This window comes from Rhinolophus ferrumequinum, chromosome 12 (genome assembly GCF_004115265.2).
Source record: "Rhinolophus ferrumequinum isolate MPI-CBG mRhiFer1 chromosome 12, mRhiFer1_v1.p, whole genome shotgun sequence".
NCBI classification, from domain to species: domain Eukaryota; kingdom Metazoa; phylum Chordata; class Mammalia; order Chiroptera; family Rhinolophidae; genus Rhinolophus; species Rhinolophus ferrumequinum.
In genome coordinates, this window is record NC_046295.1 from 54,608,156 (window position 1) to 54,624,277 (window position 16,122).

The 16,122-nt window shown below is 48.8% G+C and overlaps 1 protein-coding gene across 1 annotated transcript in view; it reads right to left on the minus strand.

Annotated features, from left to right (window-relative positions):
• Window positions 1-3,605: 3,605 nt before the first annotated feature.
• The window catches only part of GABBR2 (gamma-aminobutyric acid type B receptor subunit 2), a 340,052-nt gene continuing 327,535 nt past the window's right edge, over window positions 3,606-16,122 (minus strand). Inside the window, exons 16-19 of the mRNA XM_033123673.1 lie at window positions 14,476-14,658; window positions 10,984-11,113; window positions 8,873-8,990; window positions 3,606-6,230 (exon numbers count right to left, since the gene is read on the minus strand). Coding sequence (XP_032979564.1) covers window positions 6,065-6,230; window positions 8,873-8,990; window positions 10,984-11,113; window positions 14,476-14,658 — 597 coding nt within the window. The 3' untranslated portion in view covers window positions 3,606-6,064. The remainder of the gene's footprint in view (window positions 6,231-8,872; window positions 8,991-10,983; window positions 11,114-14,475; window positions 14,659-16,122) is intronic.

Consider the following 16,122-nt stretch of genomic DNA (forward strand, 5'->3'; position numbering starts at 1 on the left):
AATTTTCTTTTTAAAAATAATTTAAGTCAACACCATGTCTTAAAATGTGTCCCCACCATTTCCAAGTTTGAGGAACACTGCTCTGGGCGGTGGAATTCTGATGGAGAAAAATCAAATGTATTTCCTCTTGGCACAGAGCCCTAACTCCCCACCAGTGGAGTTACAGAACTCTCTAGTTACAGGCTGGTAGACCAGAGCAGAGAGAGCAGCCATGACCTTGAGAGCAAAGACGGCCGAGCTAATAGCTCTTCAGCACCACCTGAGTCTACAGGCGGGCAGCTTCTCCAATTTCACCCTTCTCTGAAGTGTTGAGTGTGGACTTTATTTTGTGATCCAAGTGACCATAGTGTTACTGGCATTGATTTCTACTATTTCTACCTTTGCATTTAGGAGCTTTGAGATTTATGGCTCTATGGGATAAAATGTTTCCTATTACGCATATGTAACCCACATGTCAGCAAGGGTGACAATGCCCAGTGAGAACTAGAGGGAATTCACACTTCCCATCCCAGTGCCTTTCCAATGTGTCCGTGAATTTCCAGGGAGCTTACGTGCTCAGGGTCCCCTGCGACTCCACGTTCCTGCTTGTGCAGTGAGCATATGTTCCCCTCTGCATCTTGTGGTTGCTTCTTCTTTTATCCCCACTTGGCCTCCACCTAAACCCAAATAAAATTTGTCCCTTTGTTTCATTTCCACCAAAATCCACAAGACTTTTGCTTGTATAGTAAATGTTATTGAAGGTTTAGGGACATTTTGAAGGAGGGAGTGAAGGGAAGGAAAGGAGAGGGTTTACTTCATAACAACACAAATGACTTAAAATCAAATGTTTGACAACTCCGTTCGTAAAAGTCTTTTGGCCACACTGTCATGTTACTTGAACACTGTCCCCATCTCTCTCACCTCTCTCCTTCCACTCCCAAATTTCTAGTGCTTTCTAACAGGACTTTCTAACAGAACTGTTGCCTTGTCTCTTTTTTCAGTCGTGTCTCCAGAATCTCACCTTCCCCTGACAGAGTGTGTCAAGATATTGTCCCGAACAGTTTCCTACTTAAGATGCATTCTGTTGTCAGGAGATTAGATGGCTGCTGGCTACCCCACTGCCCTTATCGAAGCCGTTCACTTTACAGTCTGCTTGTCTGGGAAAGAACAAATATCAGCTCCGTGCTTATACAGCACTGTCACCTACATGTGCCCCCGGACAAAGTATAATATCCATTTTACAGATGTGGGGCCACAAGCTCAGATGTTGAATGAATCATCCAAAGCCACACGTACAGATAAGTGGGAGAGTAGAAATCTGCACCTCGGACTGAAGATGTTGAGATACCACCCATGTCATCACACACGGACAGGATGGAGGCCACATGGCTTCCGGTGTAAATGATTAACATGCAACAACCCAGCTGGCCTTGGGAGCAGCCAGAGCAGCTGCCGCAGGTACGTGCGAGCATCCTACAGATGTTGGACTGCCAGTTCCTTCCCTATGCTTTCCGCTCCCTTCCCTCTTTTGCTGGCTAACTCCTACTCCTCTTCAGGCCTACGTGTAGGACTGGCTGTGTAATCTCTAGGGCCCAGTACAAAATGCCAGTGCTGGTCCCCTTGTTCAAAAGTGATTACAGATGTCAAAACAGCAACAGCAGAGTATTAAGTCACGTATGGGACTCTTGTAAACGACTATACAGGTCACACGCCCATGAAGCTAGCCCTGTATGGAGGTTACAACCCCCAGGAAACATTCTCTGGCTCCCCATTCTGAGCTAGGGTGCTTATCACATGCTATTGTCATGTGCTCTTTATGTGTCTGTCTCCCCATTAGTCCATGAGCTTCTTGAGACCTGTGTCCTGTTCACTGTGGTTACCCTGGTGCCCAGACAGACCCTGACAAAGGGCAGGGCCTCAGTGTGTGCCCCACTGGGGGCTTGGGCATCCTGGGAGTAAAGTCTGGAGGAACCAGGCAGTGAATTGTCATCTCCAGGCAGACCCACCCAGGACCATGCAAAGTCGGACCAGGCATGACTGACAGAACCTGGGGGACTTGCCAGGGGTTTCAGGCATGGGAGTGAAGGTGAGGTCACCAGAGCTCAGTTTCCCTCTTTTCATTTCTCTTCATGTGGAGGGCAAGATTTCAAACCTCCTGAAAACTCTGGCAGGAAACCCTGGGAAGAGCTCTGATTTGGCTGGGCTTAGGTAATGAGCCTATCCCTCAGCCAATCCCCGTGTCCGATTCCCTCCTCAGCAGGGCTGTGCTTCCAGAGGAAGCGCAGACATGGGGCTGACCAGTTAGAATAGCCAGTGGCCACTAGTCTGCTTTTGAAAACCCAGCACCACCTCCTCTCCCTGTCACTGGCTTCTAGGCCTTTAGAACTGGACCCTTGTAGGGAGAAGGCTGCTGAGCACAGGGAACCGCCTGGAAGGTTAGGCCTGTGGCTGGTGCCCCAGGCTTGCTGTTTCCAGAAACCTCTTCCCACTCTCCCCAAAGCAGAGCACAGGGTGAAGAGACCCCCAGGCAGGCTCTCTCTAAGGGCTTCAACTCTAGAATGCCTGTCTTTGAGGCTGGGAAATAGTCTTTCTTTTTACCTCAGAAATGAGCCAGTCATAGCCAAAGGAAGACGGAGAGAACCCTTTAAAAAAAGAACAAAGTGCAACACTGCTCTCTAGGCCTTTCCTTTAGATTTCAGGTAACACAAACCCGCTTCTCAAGGCCAAGCAAGGCAGGAAGAACTTTAATGATGAAGGTCACGAAAGAGCAAATCTCTCTTTCAGATTTGCTAAGAGGAGAGATCAAATGTTTTCATTGGTTGAGTCCATATTTAGTGAGGAAATACGAAGACGTCTCAAGAACCTGAGGCAACAGAGAAACGTCTCTGTGTTGTAGTGTCTCCCTGCCATGGTTGCTCTACCTGTGGTTCTCCGTCAGGTGTGAGGAAGTAGACCCACGAGAACAGAGCTGGGGTCTCAAAGCCAGGCTGGCCAGGTTCCATGCTTGCCCTCTCAGGACTGCCTGATTGACCGGCTCCAGTCACGGGGCCTCACTTTCCCCACCTGTAAAGTGAGGGGTTGGCCAAGACCTCCAAGGTCCTTCTTAGCTCTGAATTTCTGTGAGTTTAAGGCACGTAGAGAAGGAAGACCAACTGGGATTCTGGTTCTGTTCCGGCCTTTGCCACGACTCACTAGGTGACCTTGGGTAAGTTCCTCTTCCACGTTGGACCTGTTTCCCATCTTTGCACATCCTACATCACATTGGAGGGCTACATAAGCGATGGCAGGGAGCAGGGTTCTGTCGGGGTCAGGATTTAGGAGGCCTGCTCCTCGTCAGGTTCACTGAGAATCCAGTGTTGGCTTCATTTTTCTCTTTTGTGGCCAACTAAATTTCTCTGCATAGAGGAATCCCAGGGAAGGAACGTACTGGCCCAGCTCAGGTCAGTACGTACTGGCCCAGCTCAGGTCTATTACCTGTGGCCAGAAGCTGGGTCACGTGATAACAGGGCTGCTCTGACACTGGCAGCAGAAGGCAGGGCAGGGCCGCTTCTGAAGGAAGGAAAAATGCAGAGGAATCTGGCTTGATCTGACCAGCATTTGGGGCTTAAGTGTAGGCAGTAAAGGCGACAGTTTTTTCTCTTTTATTCATAAAAACAAATTTGCAACAATTTATTAAAAATTGATACCATGCAACAGGGGTACAAGAAATTCCTCATTTACATTTGATTCTGGCAGTTCCAGTCTAATTTAAAGCGTTTGTGCACTAACATCATTGGAAAACGCCTTCAGGCTGAAGCCTTTTTGGAAGTGTACGGTGTGTTTGCTGCGTATAAAAGAACAGACCGTTAAATAGCTAGAGTCACTTCTGTGGGTCTTGTTATTTGCAGGGAAATTTAAAAAAAATGGGTGAACCTACAGTATCGTTAAGACAGAGAATGTATTTTGTGGGTTAACCTAGAAGACTGTGCACGTTCAGGAGTCACGATGGGTCACGGACGCACACACTCACCTCCGACGGTCCAATACTTTTGTTTCGTTTGTTTTTCCTGCTATGCTGGAATAATATTTCTACAGGTATTTTGTTGTGTGTGTGTGTGTGTGTATACATTATGTACAATGAATTGTCTCTTTCCCTTTGAAAAATGAATGTGGCCCTTTAAATTAAATCTGATTTTGGTGAAATCAAGAAAACAAGTAAATACTGGTAATACACAGTGAGTGGCAACAGCGATTTTAGTGCCTACACAGACAAGGACTTCAAGTTGACCTGTGATGGGGTAACATTTTTTTTTTTCCCTAAAAGCTACAGTACCTCCATAACCTCTCTCTGGCGGAGGGGAGAGGCAAGCTATGCTACGTGACGTAGGGTGTTTTGAAATGTTGGCGATGGTAAGATTCCCCGTGGGCCCTTTTGTCAAAGCCTGGCGGTGGCAGCAGTAGATTCCTGACTGCGGTGGTCTGGGAGGGGATTATTGCCTGCCCGTTGAAGCTGCCATTAGGTTTCTGCAGGGAGTGAGCAGCTACTCAGTTGTGCAGACGTCCTGGACGTTGTCACTCAGGCCTTTCTTTAGCAAAGAATGAACCTGTCTAGGAATGTCACAAAAGTCATAGGGAGCCTTTCTCCAGCTGGGCTGGTCCTAGTAGAGGCTGTGCTGGGAGCCTCTCTGGGCCACACCCCTGGCTGTTGTGAGGGCTGAAGGTCATGGTCATCCTGATACCTCACGGGTCAGGGCCGCTTCACCTTTTGGTACGAAGCTTTCCTGGACAAGATCAAATTTTGATTCTCAGAGGGACCCTGTGAGGTAGGCAGGATGGGTGTTATTTCAACCCCAATTTGTTAGAGGGGGGAAACTGAGGCTCAGGGGGACACCAAGGTCATGGAGGGAGTCAGCAGTGGAGCGAGGACTTGAACCCAGGTCCGACTCCCAGACCGGTGCTCTATGTATGGGGCTCAATTAAAGGGGAAGAGTGATCTTAGGCTCCAGAATCAGTGTGCTGACTGAGCACCCCTGTAACCCCCGAGGGCAGAGCTTACCGGCTTGTCTGAATGGAAGGCTGCCTTCTGGAAGCCGAGAAAAGCCCTCAGCTAGCAACTCTTTTCCCTACGACTACAGGGATGTCTTCTAGAAGGATGCCCCTGATTCACTTTGGTCAGAAACAAAGTCAGTGGGAAAAAACAACAACAGAAAACCAAAAAAACCAACGTGGCCAGCCCTTGGGCCCTGACGAGAGAGGTTAAAGTGCACAATCTTTCTTTTTTGTGTATGCTGGGAACAGACATTCCGTGATTAGCTCAGGTGGTCCCCCTTATTACCGGGAACACCTGATACGAACACAAGGACATGGTCCATATGGTGGGTGCGTGACCGACTGTCGGTGAAAGCTGCAGAGCATGTCTGCAGGGACGTGCCCTAAATCCCCACGGTCCAGAACGGGTATTATTGTGTTAATGTGTGGCATTTATCAGAGAGCGAGGTCCCACCAGGAGGCATGCGCATCAGCCTGCTCCCACACCTCAGCCCTCGCGCCCAGCCTCCACAGAGCTGCGCCTGGCTGCCCTTCCTGAAGGCTCCCTGTGCCAGGAAGGCTGGGGTTGGCTGGACTGGCAGCTGGGGGCCTGGCTGCCCTGCCTACCTGCTTCCCCAGAGGGGAGAAGGGCTGGCCTGGGGGGCCACGGCCAGTGATGTGTGTGCAGAGGCAGACGTGGTTTCTCCAGAAGCCCCTCGCCTCTTCCCAAGGCTGTTCAGTGACTTCTAGCTGGAGTCTTCTAGTGACTCTCTCCTTGTCTAGGATTGTTTTTTTGCAAAGTTTCAAATATCCCAGTTCCTTCTCTTTTCAGACATTAAGGAAGAAGTCATTTCCATTCCTCTTCTTTGTGAACAAATAAAAACTTCACAAATAAGGCGCGAGGTCAGGTGCCAAAAGCCCCCCATCCTGTCCACTTGAGAGCCATTCGAGCAGTCTTGCAAGGCCAGCTGTGGCCCCCAGCTTCTCTGCAGCCACAGCCGACAGTGTTCCTACAGCAGACTCCTCTGCTCTATGTGGTTCTGTCATGGGGGAGGCCCTGGCCCCAGGCCTCCCACCTTTACAGGCCCGAGACCATAACTCGGAAGGAGGGTGGCACATGTCTGTGACGGGGGCTGGCGGTGGGGCTGACGCAGGGGCTGACACAGCTGGCGTCCACGCCTCCAATGGATGGGAGGTAGGCGTGGTGGAGGATTGGGAGCTGTAGGGACAGCCGGCGCTGGATGCTGTGGCGGGGAGAGAAAGAGAGGCAGGAGTTAATGGGGCTACCTGGCCGCTCACCAGAAAGTGCCAGGTTTGGCTTTGGCTAAGAGGCTGATGGTAGGAGCACAGTTATCTCCGAATCCAAGATCCGTCCATCCTATCATCTAACCATTCGCCCATCTAGCAGGTATTTAATGCAGCCGTACCTGTGCCAACTACTGCCCTGGGAACAAACAGGGAGACAATGAGCAAGGAGAGTGCTTCTTGAGCTTCTGGTGATTCCTAAGAACCAGGCTTTGCCCTTCTAATGAGGCTTTGCTGCAAACACCAGCAGTTCTTATCCTCTACTCCTGCAAGCCTCCACATGGACTTGGCTTTGGGTTCCATCCCTGGAAGGCCTCTCAGCTGCTCTGTTGTTCTCCATGGGCTCCGCTGCCCCTGCTTTGCCCAGGATCTCAGCCCTTCTGGCTGGGCCAATTCCAATAGGTTCCTTCCAGGTCTTTCGGCTTCTTTGGTGACTAGCGTTATCTTTTCGACACTGGGACGGGATACTCAGGGCTCCCTAAGGTCTGTCTCCCACCAAATTCTCCAGTTGAAACTTCTACTCCTTCTCACTGTAAACCTGACCCCCTGGTGGCTAGCTTCCCCCAAAACACTGCTCGTGGCCACTCTTCCTACCTTTGCACACACTGTCTCCCTAGTCTGGAGTACTGTTGTTCTGCTTCCGGATCTGATGAACTGCTTTTCCTTCCAATTCCAGTTCCAGTATCATCTGCTTAGTGTAACTCCCTCAGAGAGGGAGCCCCGTCCTCCATCTAAGTCCCCAGAGACCTTGGTAAATTCCCGAGACGCAGCCAGAAAAGCCAGAGCCAGGACGTGGGTTTGCATGACTGATGGGGGAGCAGATGAAAAGGGAGCTGCCTTCTGACTCCTTTCTCACTGCCACACGCTTCTACGCTCACCTGCTTATTAGTCTTCTATGACTGGCGGTCAGTAAGTCACTTAACTGTGGGAAAGGCTACTTTGGGGAATGTGCCACCGCCCAGGCCACTGCCCCCGGCTCTGCTCAGCTGCGCTTTGTGCAGTTTGCCATGGCAGCTGGGAAGTTGCAGTCCCTGTATTCTTAGGCCCCTTGTGTCTCAGGTGAGAAAAAAAAAACAACCCAGATCTTCACAAAAACCCAATGGGTAAAAGCAGTATTGCTAGTCCCATTATCAAGACGAGGGAAGAGTACAGAGTTTGTGTAACTTGCTCACAGACACAGAGCCAGAACTGGGAAGGTGGGACTCTGGCTTCTTCTGTTAAACTACAGAGCTTTGTGGGGAAGGCCAGTCAGTTCCCAGGGGCTGCCTCATTCCAACAGGGTGTGCCCTGCAGTTGAGGACCCGCTGACTAGAAGGACATCTCCCAGGAGCCACTTCCCCAGTGCTCATGCGATGAGAGTGTTGGAGATCTCACTTTGAAATTAAAGTGGAACCTATGTAACATCAGCTATGATCTATTCCTTAAGGCAAGATGGTGTTTACAAAGAGTCCAGGAAAAGGGGAGCTGAAGAATAAACTCTGACCTGGGAAAGTCTGAGCACCTGGCAAGGTCTGCTTGGGCAAGGGAGGCGTCTGTCTATGATTGTCAGAGCATGGCATTCTGCTGTGTGATGGGACCCTGTTTATCTTTTCATTCATTCAACAGATACTTGCCAAGCACCTGCTCAGGGCTGACACCTGTGTTCAGTCCAGAGGACACAAGGACTCATATCTCACTATCAAGGTGCTTACACTCTAGTGGAGGGAAATGATAGGTAAACCACTGACGAATGCCATGTAACCATCAGTAATTGTTCTGGACTGTAAGCTGGTGAGGCCTGGGAGCGAATTGGGTTGAGAGGCTATTAGCTCTAACAAGAAATGGCACCCGGTGACACTGCAGTTGGTGATCCAGCTGTTTCTGCTGGTTCCTCACTGCTTGTCACTTCCCAGGAGCCAACCTGCAGGGCTATTTCTAATCTCTGCTTCTAATCTTCTGTGGGCTGGGAAAAACTGAAAATTGCCAGTGAAACAAAGCAAACTGAGATGTCCAGGTCTTTCCTTAGCTGTCACCTTCTCAATGAGTCTTCTCTGACTGTGCTATTTAAAATTATACTCCCTAGCCCTCTCCTCTGCCTCAGTTTTCACCAAAGCATGTATCATTGAACATACTGTGTTTTCCTTTGTAAATTAAGTTATTGTCTTACTAGACAGATTGGAAGCTCCATGAAGGGAAGGATTTTGTCTGTTTTCTTCACTGCTGTGTCTGACACATAGTCGGTCTCAGTAAATCATTGTTAAATGAACGCACTTAGCAAGGTGAAATTTTATAGGTAACAAAGGCAGTGGGCTACAGTGGAGCACATGGGATTTGATATTGGACAGAGTTCAAATCCTATTTGATATTGGTGAGTTCAAATCCCATCTCCTGCGTTTAGCAACTGGGTGAGCTTTGACAAAGTCACCTCCCTCTTTGGAATGTTAGTTTTCTCATCTGTAAAACGAGCATTGTCACATGACCTGTATCATGGGATTGCTGTGGAGGTCAAATAAAATAATGCATGTGAAAACATGGTACAAATTGTAAACTGTCGGCAGGAGTCACACACTCTTTGGCAGTAATTCTTGGAGAAGGTACTTACTGTTCTGGGGAGTTTATATCTTCTATAGGATCTTTGCATGTTCGAGAGGGCTCTGTTTTGTTCCACTGTAGCTGGGGACTTTGATCGAGGTGATTTTTTAACATGGTCTTTCCCCCATCTGAATGCAAAACAACAATATCACAACACATTCTATTAACTTGATATTTAAAAATCAACAATGCAATCTTTTTAGGATGCTGCCCAGGGAAAGAGAATGCAAAAGAGCCCGTCATTCTCAGTATTCTCCCAGCCAGGGTCTCTGCAGCAGCTCTCCCAGGACCAAGGCAGGGAGCCGAGACATCTCCGCCCAGGGATGGAAGTGGCATGCCGTGCCGGGGATGTGTATGGTGTGCCGTGGTGGTCCTTTTCTCCAAGAAGAAAAGAAAAAAAGAAACAACATCGACCCAAAGCAGGCAGCATAATTTAGAAATGAGAGGTTCTAACCTGAAGGCCCTTTTGACTGGGGCATAGGTATGTAGTGACAAAGAAAAACAAAAAAAACCGCAAGGTATATGTTCCACAAGATGGTCAAGAATTGAAAAGAATCATAATAGTAAACTTCTGGTGGGAATATAAATTGGCATAATCTTTGGGAGGGGACACTGTTGATAAGGATCAAACACTATAGAAAGTGTGTATCTTTTACTCAGAATGGCGACTTCTGGGAATCATCCTAAGGAAATGATTCAGGATCTGTGTGAAGATATATACAAGATGTCCAAATCAGCCCTGTTTACAATATCAGAAAGTTGGAACTCATCCTAATTTGTCCAGCAATAATGCATTAGTTACATACTAACTAACGTGTGTATGCATAAAGTCTCCATCCAAGGAACAGTGTGTCACCACAGAACACGGCCATGTACATGCTCTCAACCCTCCTTGTATTTCAGACCACAGGAGGAGATTTAAAGAAAGATAAAATATAGAAACCTGGCCCCACCTGACAGATTTGGATTTATTTGGTTTGGAGTGGGGCATCAATATTTTCTTTTTTTTTTCCCTGCAGTGGGTGACTTTATATACGTGTCTGTCATTTTGTATGCATGGGAGTATAGTCAATCTTCCTTATTCACAGATTCTGAATTTGTAAACTTGCCTACTTGCCAAAATTTATTTGTGATCCCCAAATGAATACTAGTGATGCTTTCGTGGTCATTTGTTGACACACCGACAGGATCCAAAAATTTGAGCCGCCCGATGTGCACATGCGCAGCTGAGGTTGAACAAGGTGACACTCGGCCTTCTTGTTTCAGCTCCTTTTTGAGGTCTATTTAGGGCCATGTTTTTCATGTTTTTAAGCTTTGTGTTGGTGAGTCCACTGTCTTGCCATTTCTGCACAAATAGACCACCTCACTGTTTAATAGCTGTATTATGTGCCTTGTTTACTTGTATCATAACTAACGAAACTAACCCAAATGAGGAACATTTAAGTTAATTCCAGTTTTTCTCCTCTAAAAATAATGTTGTGATGAACAGTATGTGTCTATGTCTTTGCTCATGTGGGAGTATTTCCAAGGGGCAGGCTCCCGCTCGTGGAATTGCTAGGTTAAGATGTTTAACATCTAACATTTGGAGACTGCCAGATTGGCTTCCAGAACATTGCAGGAGAATGCTCATTTCCACACTGACCAACACTGGTAATCTATTAAAAATTTCCTGAAATGTAGGCAAAACAATGGCTTGTGTTACTTCAGCTTGCATTTCCAGGTGGTGGGGGAGACCGAGTGTCCTGTCATATCCTACTAACTGTTCCTTTCCTGTATTTTGATGAGGTGCATTTGAAACTGAGAAATGTTGTTGGGGAAGTACAGGTAAACTATTTATTAGGAACAATGTACCCCCCGTCAAAACACTGGGAATGCAACCGGAGCCCAGGGGACTACGGACAGAAGGCCCAGCTCTAGGCGGGGCGGGGGGCTCCAGGCAGACACTGAACTGTGGTCAGAAGACGTGGGTTCCGGATACTCCAGCTCTGCTTGTGTGACTTTAGACCAGCCCCACCTCTCCCCCTCTCTGAGCCTTAGTTTCTTCATCTGTAAAACAGAAGGTGGATAGCTGTTGTCTGATACCCAGGACTAGCATGTCCCAGGGGCCCCGCCTCCTCATACCTGTGCTCTCGTTGAAGTTCCCCAAGTTGAGGATGTCATTGAGCTCTTGGTAGTGGTTCTGTTTAATGTAGGTGGTCTTTTCTGGTGTGTCCTGAAGCTGCATGGTTACCTCTTCCAAGTCTTTATCCAGCTAGAAGACAAAGGCGCCAGCTGAGTCTGAGCCCCTGGCCCAGCCCCTGCCCTGGCCCAGGCAGCCAGGCCTGGAGAGCCGAGAAGCAGCTCCAGGCTGGCTTCAGGAGGGCCCTGAGAGCAAGAGGGGCCACTGGATGTTGGGGAAGAGACCCAGAAGTCCCCTGCCAGCTCTTGTTTCAGGAGAAGCTGTGATGAGAGGGACCTGGGGTCTGCAATGATGTGTCCATGCAGGCTTGAACCTTGATGGAGCCACCAAGCAAGCCCAGGGAGGCAGGGTGGGAGAGCGTCATAGCGCAGGCTCTGAAGCTGGACAGGCCGAGGGGCAAACCCAGGGCTGCTCCTTACTGGCCGGTGAGAACTGAGTCTCAGTTTCTTCATCTGTAGAATGGGATAATAACAGAACCTACCTCATGGGGGTCTTGTGAAGATTAAATGAGATAATACAATCAAAGTTTACCCCATGGCTTGACACATAGTAAGAGTAACCTGCTACTCTAATAATATTACTGTAATTATTATTATTGATACCTAGCAGGACCCTTGTTGGGGGGAGGGGGGAGGATAGATCTGCAGGGCTGGTCAGCTCTGACACTCACACTGTCATGGAGACCCAGGCCAGTCGGGGCTTCTTCAGAGGAGTTAGGCAGGATGGGTTTCAGTTGCCCGCAGATTATATAAGAATCAGACAAAAAACTTGGGCAGTGCAGCCTCTGAGAAGCCTGGGGAAGGTATGTGTGTGTTGGGAAGAGTAGTGGGCATCCTGCTATAACAAAAGGGAGGGTAAGTTATAAACTGTAAGGTGCTGTTCCAATGTCAAGAGCACAGCCATAAATTGTTTAAGTTTTCGTGTGGAGTACGAGAGAGACACCTTTTTCTGTGTCAATCAAACAGCAGGGCTAGGATCAAAGGATGGAAGCAAGAGGAGGTCAGATTGTGATTCAGTTCCGGGAAAAACCCAGGATTTTTAGAGGTTTTGACAGTGGCTTAGATTTAGTTTCCTAAAGTGAGTGAACTCTTCATCGCCGGAGTGCGCAAGTGGAAGCCGAATGTCAAGACACAGAGATGAGGAAGTTCTAGTCACAGGCCTGATACTAAAACAGAATCAGCACCCTTTCCTACTTTGCTCCGGTGGCTAATGGAGGGCTGCCCCATCCTAAAGCTGCGTAGACGACCTTTGGGGCAGACTACTGCGAGCCCCCCACAGTAGGGGCGGCCAGACCTAGTAAACAAAAATACAGAATGTCCAGTCACATTTGAATTTCAGATAACAAGGAATAATTTTTCAGCTTAAGTATATCCCAAATATTGTATGGGACATATTTATACTAAAAATATGATTGGTTGTCTGAAATTCTAATTTAACTGGGCATCCTATATCTAATCTGGCAACCCTACGTCTCACTTCTTCCTTGGGACTGTTACCTAGGGACTACACTTCCCAGAGTCCCCGTGGCTAAGTGTGATGTGTAAGTTCTTGCCAATGTAACTGGAGCAAAACCCAAATGCACAATTTTGTATCAGTTGCTTAAAAGGCAATTGCTTGCACGGACTTCCTTTCTTTCCTTCCTGAGATTGAGAACAGGACATGTCTTCTACCCAGCTTTCACTGTACCGCTGAGGAAGACGGTGCCTTGGGGAGTGGCAGACAAGAAGACTGAAGGCATCTCATCGACAATGACCTTGGGGAACAGAGCTGCCTGCCAGTTTGGACCTCTCTCCTTAGGACCGTTAGGTGAGAGAGAAATAAATGTATATTTTCTTTGGGCCACTGTATTTCGGGGGCTCTTTGTTACAGCTTAGGCAGCATCCTGACCCATACACTCTCCTTTGTTCCCTTCCTGTCTATTCTACTCATCTATTAAACACAGAGCCCAAGCACCCTGGGCCCAGTCACAACCCTTGACCCAGAGGGAGCGGTGAAGAAGGGAAGGTGATTGGTTTCCTCTCCCTGGTATATAAATCCAGACTTCGAAGTTTGGCTTGGGCACAAAGGAATCTGGTTATGGCCTCTCTAAAGTAGTCAAGAACCAGTTAGGGACCTTCAGGACAAAGGTGAGGTCTGCTGCAGCACACTCTCTCTCCTGAAACATTTCTCTTCCTCCTCTCTGGCAGTACATCACATAGATGTAAGTGATTACTGGGTTGTGTTGGGAGAGTGAAGAATTGAGGGGTAGGGCACACAGTTAGCAAGGTACTTGTGAAATAATAAAACATATACTTTGGCCTCTGTTCCCCGGTTCCTGACACAGAGCTCCTGAAACCTTATCATTTCCTCAGTGACAGGAGTGGCTTTTGTTCTAATGAGGCGACTCTGGGTGGGCTCCTGGATGACGGCTGGTCGCTGGGAAGAACGAGTCATGATTAGAAGGATGGGAATTTTCAGCGCCATCCCCTATTCTCTTGAGAAGGGAGAAGGGCTGAAAATGGACTTAATGACCTGTCATGCCTATGTGATGAAGCTTCCATAAAAATCCCAGAAGTACAGGGTTCAGAGAGCTTCCAGGTTGGCAAGCACATCCACTCTGGAAAGGTGTGCACCCCAACTCCTTGGGGACAGAAGCTCCTGTGTTTGGGACCCTCCCAGACCTTACCCTATGAATTTCCTCACCTGGCTGTTTATCTGTATCCTTTTTCATGCCTTTAATAAACTGGTAAACGTAAGTGTTTCCCTGAATTCTGTGAACTGCTCTAGAAAACTAATCAAACCCGAGGAGGGGATTGTGGGAACCTCCGATCAGTGGCTAAGTTGGACAGAAGTTGTCGGTAACCTGGGGACCTACTACTTGTTGTTGGCATCTGAAGTGGGGGGGGGTAGTCTTGTGGGACTAAGCTCCATCAGTTCTGACACTATCTCCAGATAGATAGTGTTGGAATTAAGTGAAATTGTAGGACATCCAGCTGGTGTCACAGAGAATTGCCTGGTGTGGGGACAACTCCCCTTCTCCCCCACCACATTTTGTGACCAGAGTGTCAGAAGTGAAGTGTTCTGTGTGAGTAGTAAAGGAGACACATAGGAGGTGGAAAACTGAATTTGTCCAACTCACTGCTATAATCTGGGAATTCACAAATCTCTAAGAATGCCTTTCTTTCTGGGGGTGTCTTCAATCGAAGCGTTGCTGGACCCCAAGAGCCTAGGCCAGCGGGCCAATAAATTGCCCGATTCTGACTAACGGCCTCTGTGTAGTTCATGTTCCATTGGTTCTTGCAGCCCTAGTGACAGCAGATGGGACTGCACAGCCGTGAAGCCGAGGTGTCCTAGAGCAGATGTGGTGGGAACAACAGCTCGGAGAGTCCCTGCACTGGGGCACAGGGCCTCAAATGGGGGGACAGGGCCCTGGGTAGCAGGGCTGTGGGAGGTACCTCTGTGATTTTCATTCGCAGGCGATGGTTTTCAGACTGCAGGCCTTCTAGGCGGGATGTGCTTGCTTGGTTCACGCTGGTGACTGAGGTGGATGTTTTAGAATCTTCTTTCTTCTGATTCTGAGTGAACTGGAACCGTCTGTTCTGAGTTGCTGCGTCTGGGTTTGTTCTCAGAGTGATGAGCTGAAAGGACAAAGGTGGGGTTGAAAAGAGAACCCTAGGGTCCCCTCTTCTTTTCCCCATCCAGTCCCTCCCAGCAGGTGCTGCACTGGGAGCAAGAGGGTCCCCAGAAGGGATAAAGCTTGGGAGTCCAGAGTCCTGGGCTCAGGCTCATCTTTGCCACTTGCTTGTGTGTGACCTGGGGCAGGCCCCTGCCTCTCCCTGAGTCTTGGTTTCCTTTCCTGCCAGTAGACGTCTGGTCTCCTGATCCTGATGCCACCTGTACCCCAACCATCCTGCAGAGCCCACCTGGGGCCCCTCAGGCCTGGCTCTAGCTAAGCCTCACTCTGCCTTGAGCCTTGTGCCATGTAGAAAATAAACCTGAAGGTGACAGTTGTGAAGGCAATGTAATGGAGAAAAGTGAAGGTTTCTGCTTGTTAGAACCATTGATGAGTGTTGGGGGCAGACTGATGACTAGCTCTGTTGCTGACAAAGGCATTTTAAAGAAAAGGTTGTCATTTGATCCTGATCTTATTCATTTAGTTGAAAAACATCTCTGGTTTGAGGCAGACTCTGGGCTCAGTACTGGAGAGCAGGGGCTGAGTGAGCCGTGGCCCTGGCCACCAGGACGTCATGGTCCAGAGATGAGTGCTGAGCTCTGTGGAAGGTCTGGAAGGACGGTGAGGCTAAGGGGATCCCAGGGGGAGGAAATGGCATATGCCATCACAGGGAGACCTGGGCGCAGGGTGCTTATGCAGAAGGGCAGTTTGGATGGTGGACAGGGGTCACCGGGGAGCCTGGAGGAGACCCAAGGGTCCTGAGAGGCAGCCCAGTGTCAGAGACTCAATCCTGGATCCAGGAGGGCAATGAGGACCTATTGAGGTTGACAGAGCAGAGTGACACGATCAGAGCTGGGCTTAGAATCGTCTGGCATCATTTACAGAACGGAGAGAACATCAGAGTGCAGGCAGAGGAGTTGTGGCATTGGCCTGGAGCCTGGGCAGGTGTTGACAACTAGAGAAGTAAGGAGTATATACGAGAGGCATTTAGGGCAGAGCTGACACTGCTTGGGGACCCAGGAGGATGGAGGTGCCACGGACAGCCTGTAGGGACAAAGGACTCAGTGATCTTTCCTCTGGCCCTTCTCCTAGGGAGCCACTCCCCCACTTGGGCCAATAACTCCTTCCCACCTCTGTCTGCTTCTTGTTCTTTCTTTACTTTTGAGACCCACCGAGGTCAGCCTTCCCTTTACGCAGACCAGCCTACTGTGGGGGGCTCCTTAGAGGTCAAGGTCTCTGGTTCACACTCCTGTTGTTGGGAAGGATAACGTTTGAAAACTACCTCTCAGGGTGGTCCTGAAGGTCAGCTCTTCAGATGAACTGAAACTGTAAGTGGCGGTTAAAAATGGTTATTCCTTTTGCTCCACTAATACTACTCCTGCCACTCTATGTTAAGGGAATGTTTGGAATCAAAGAAAACGTATTATAG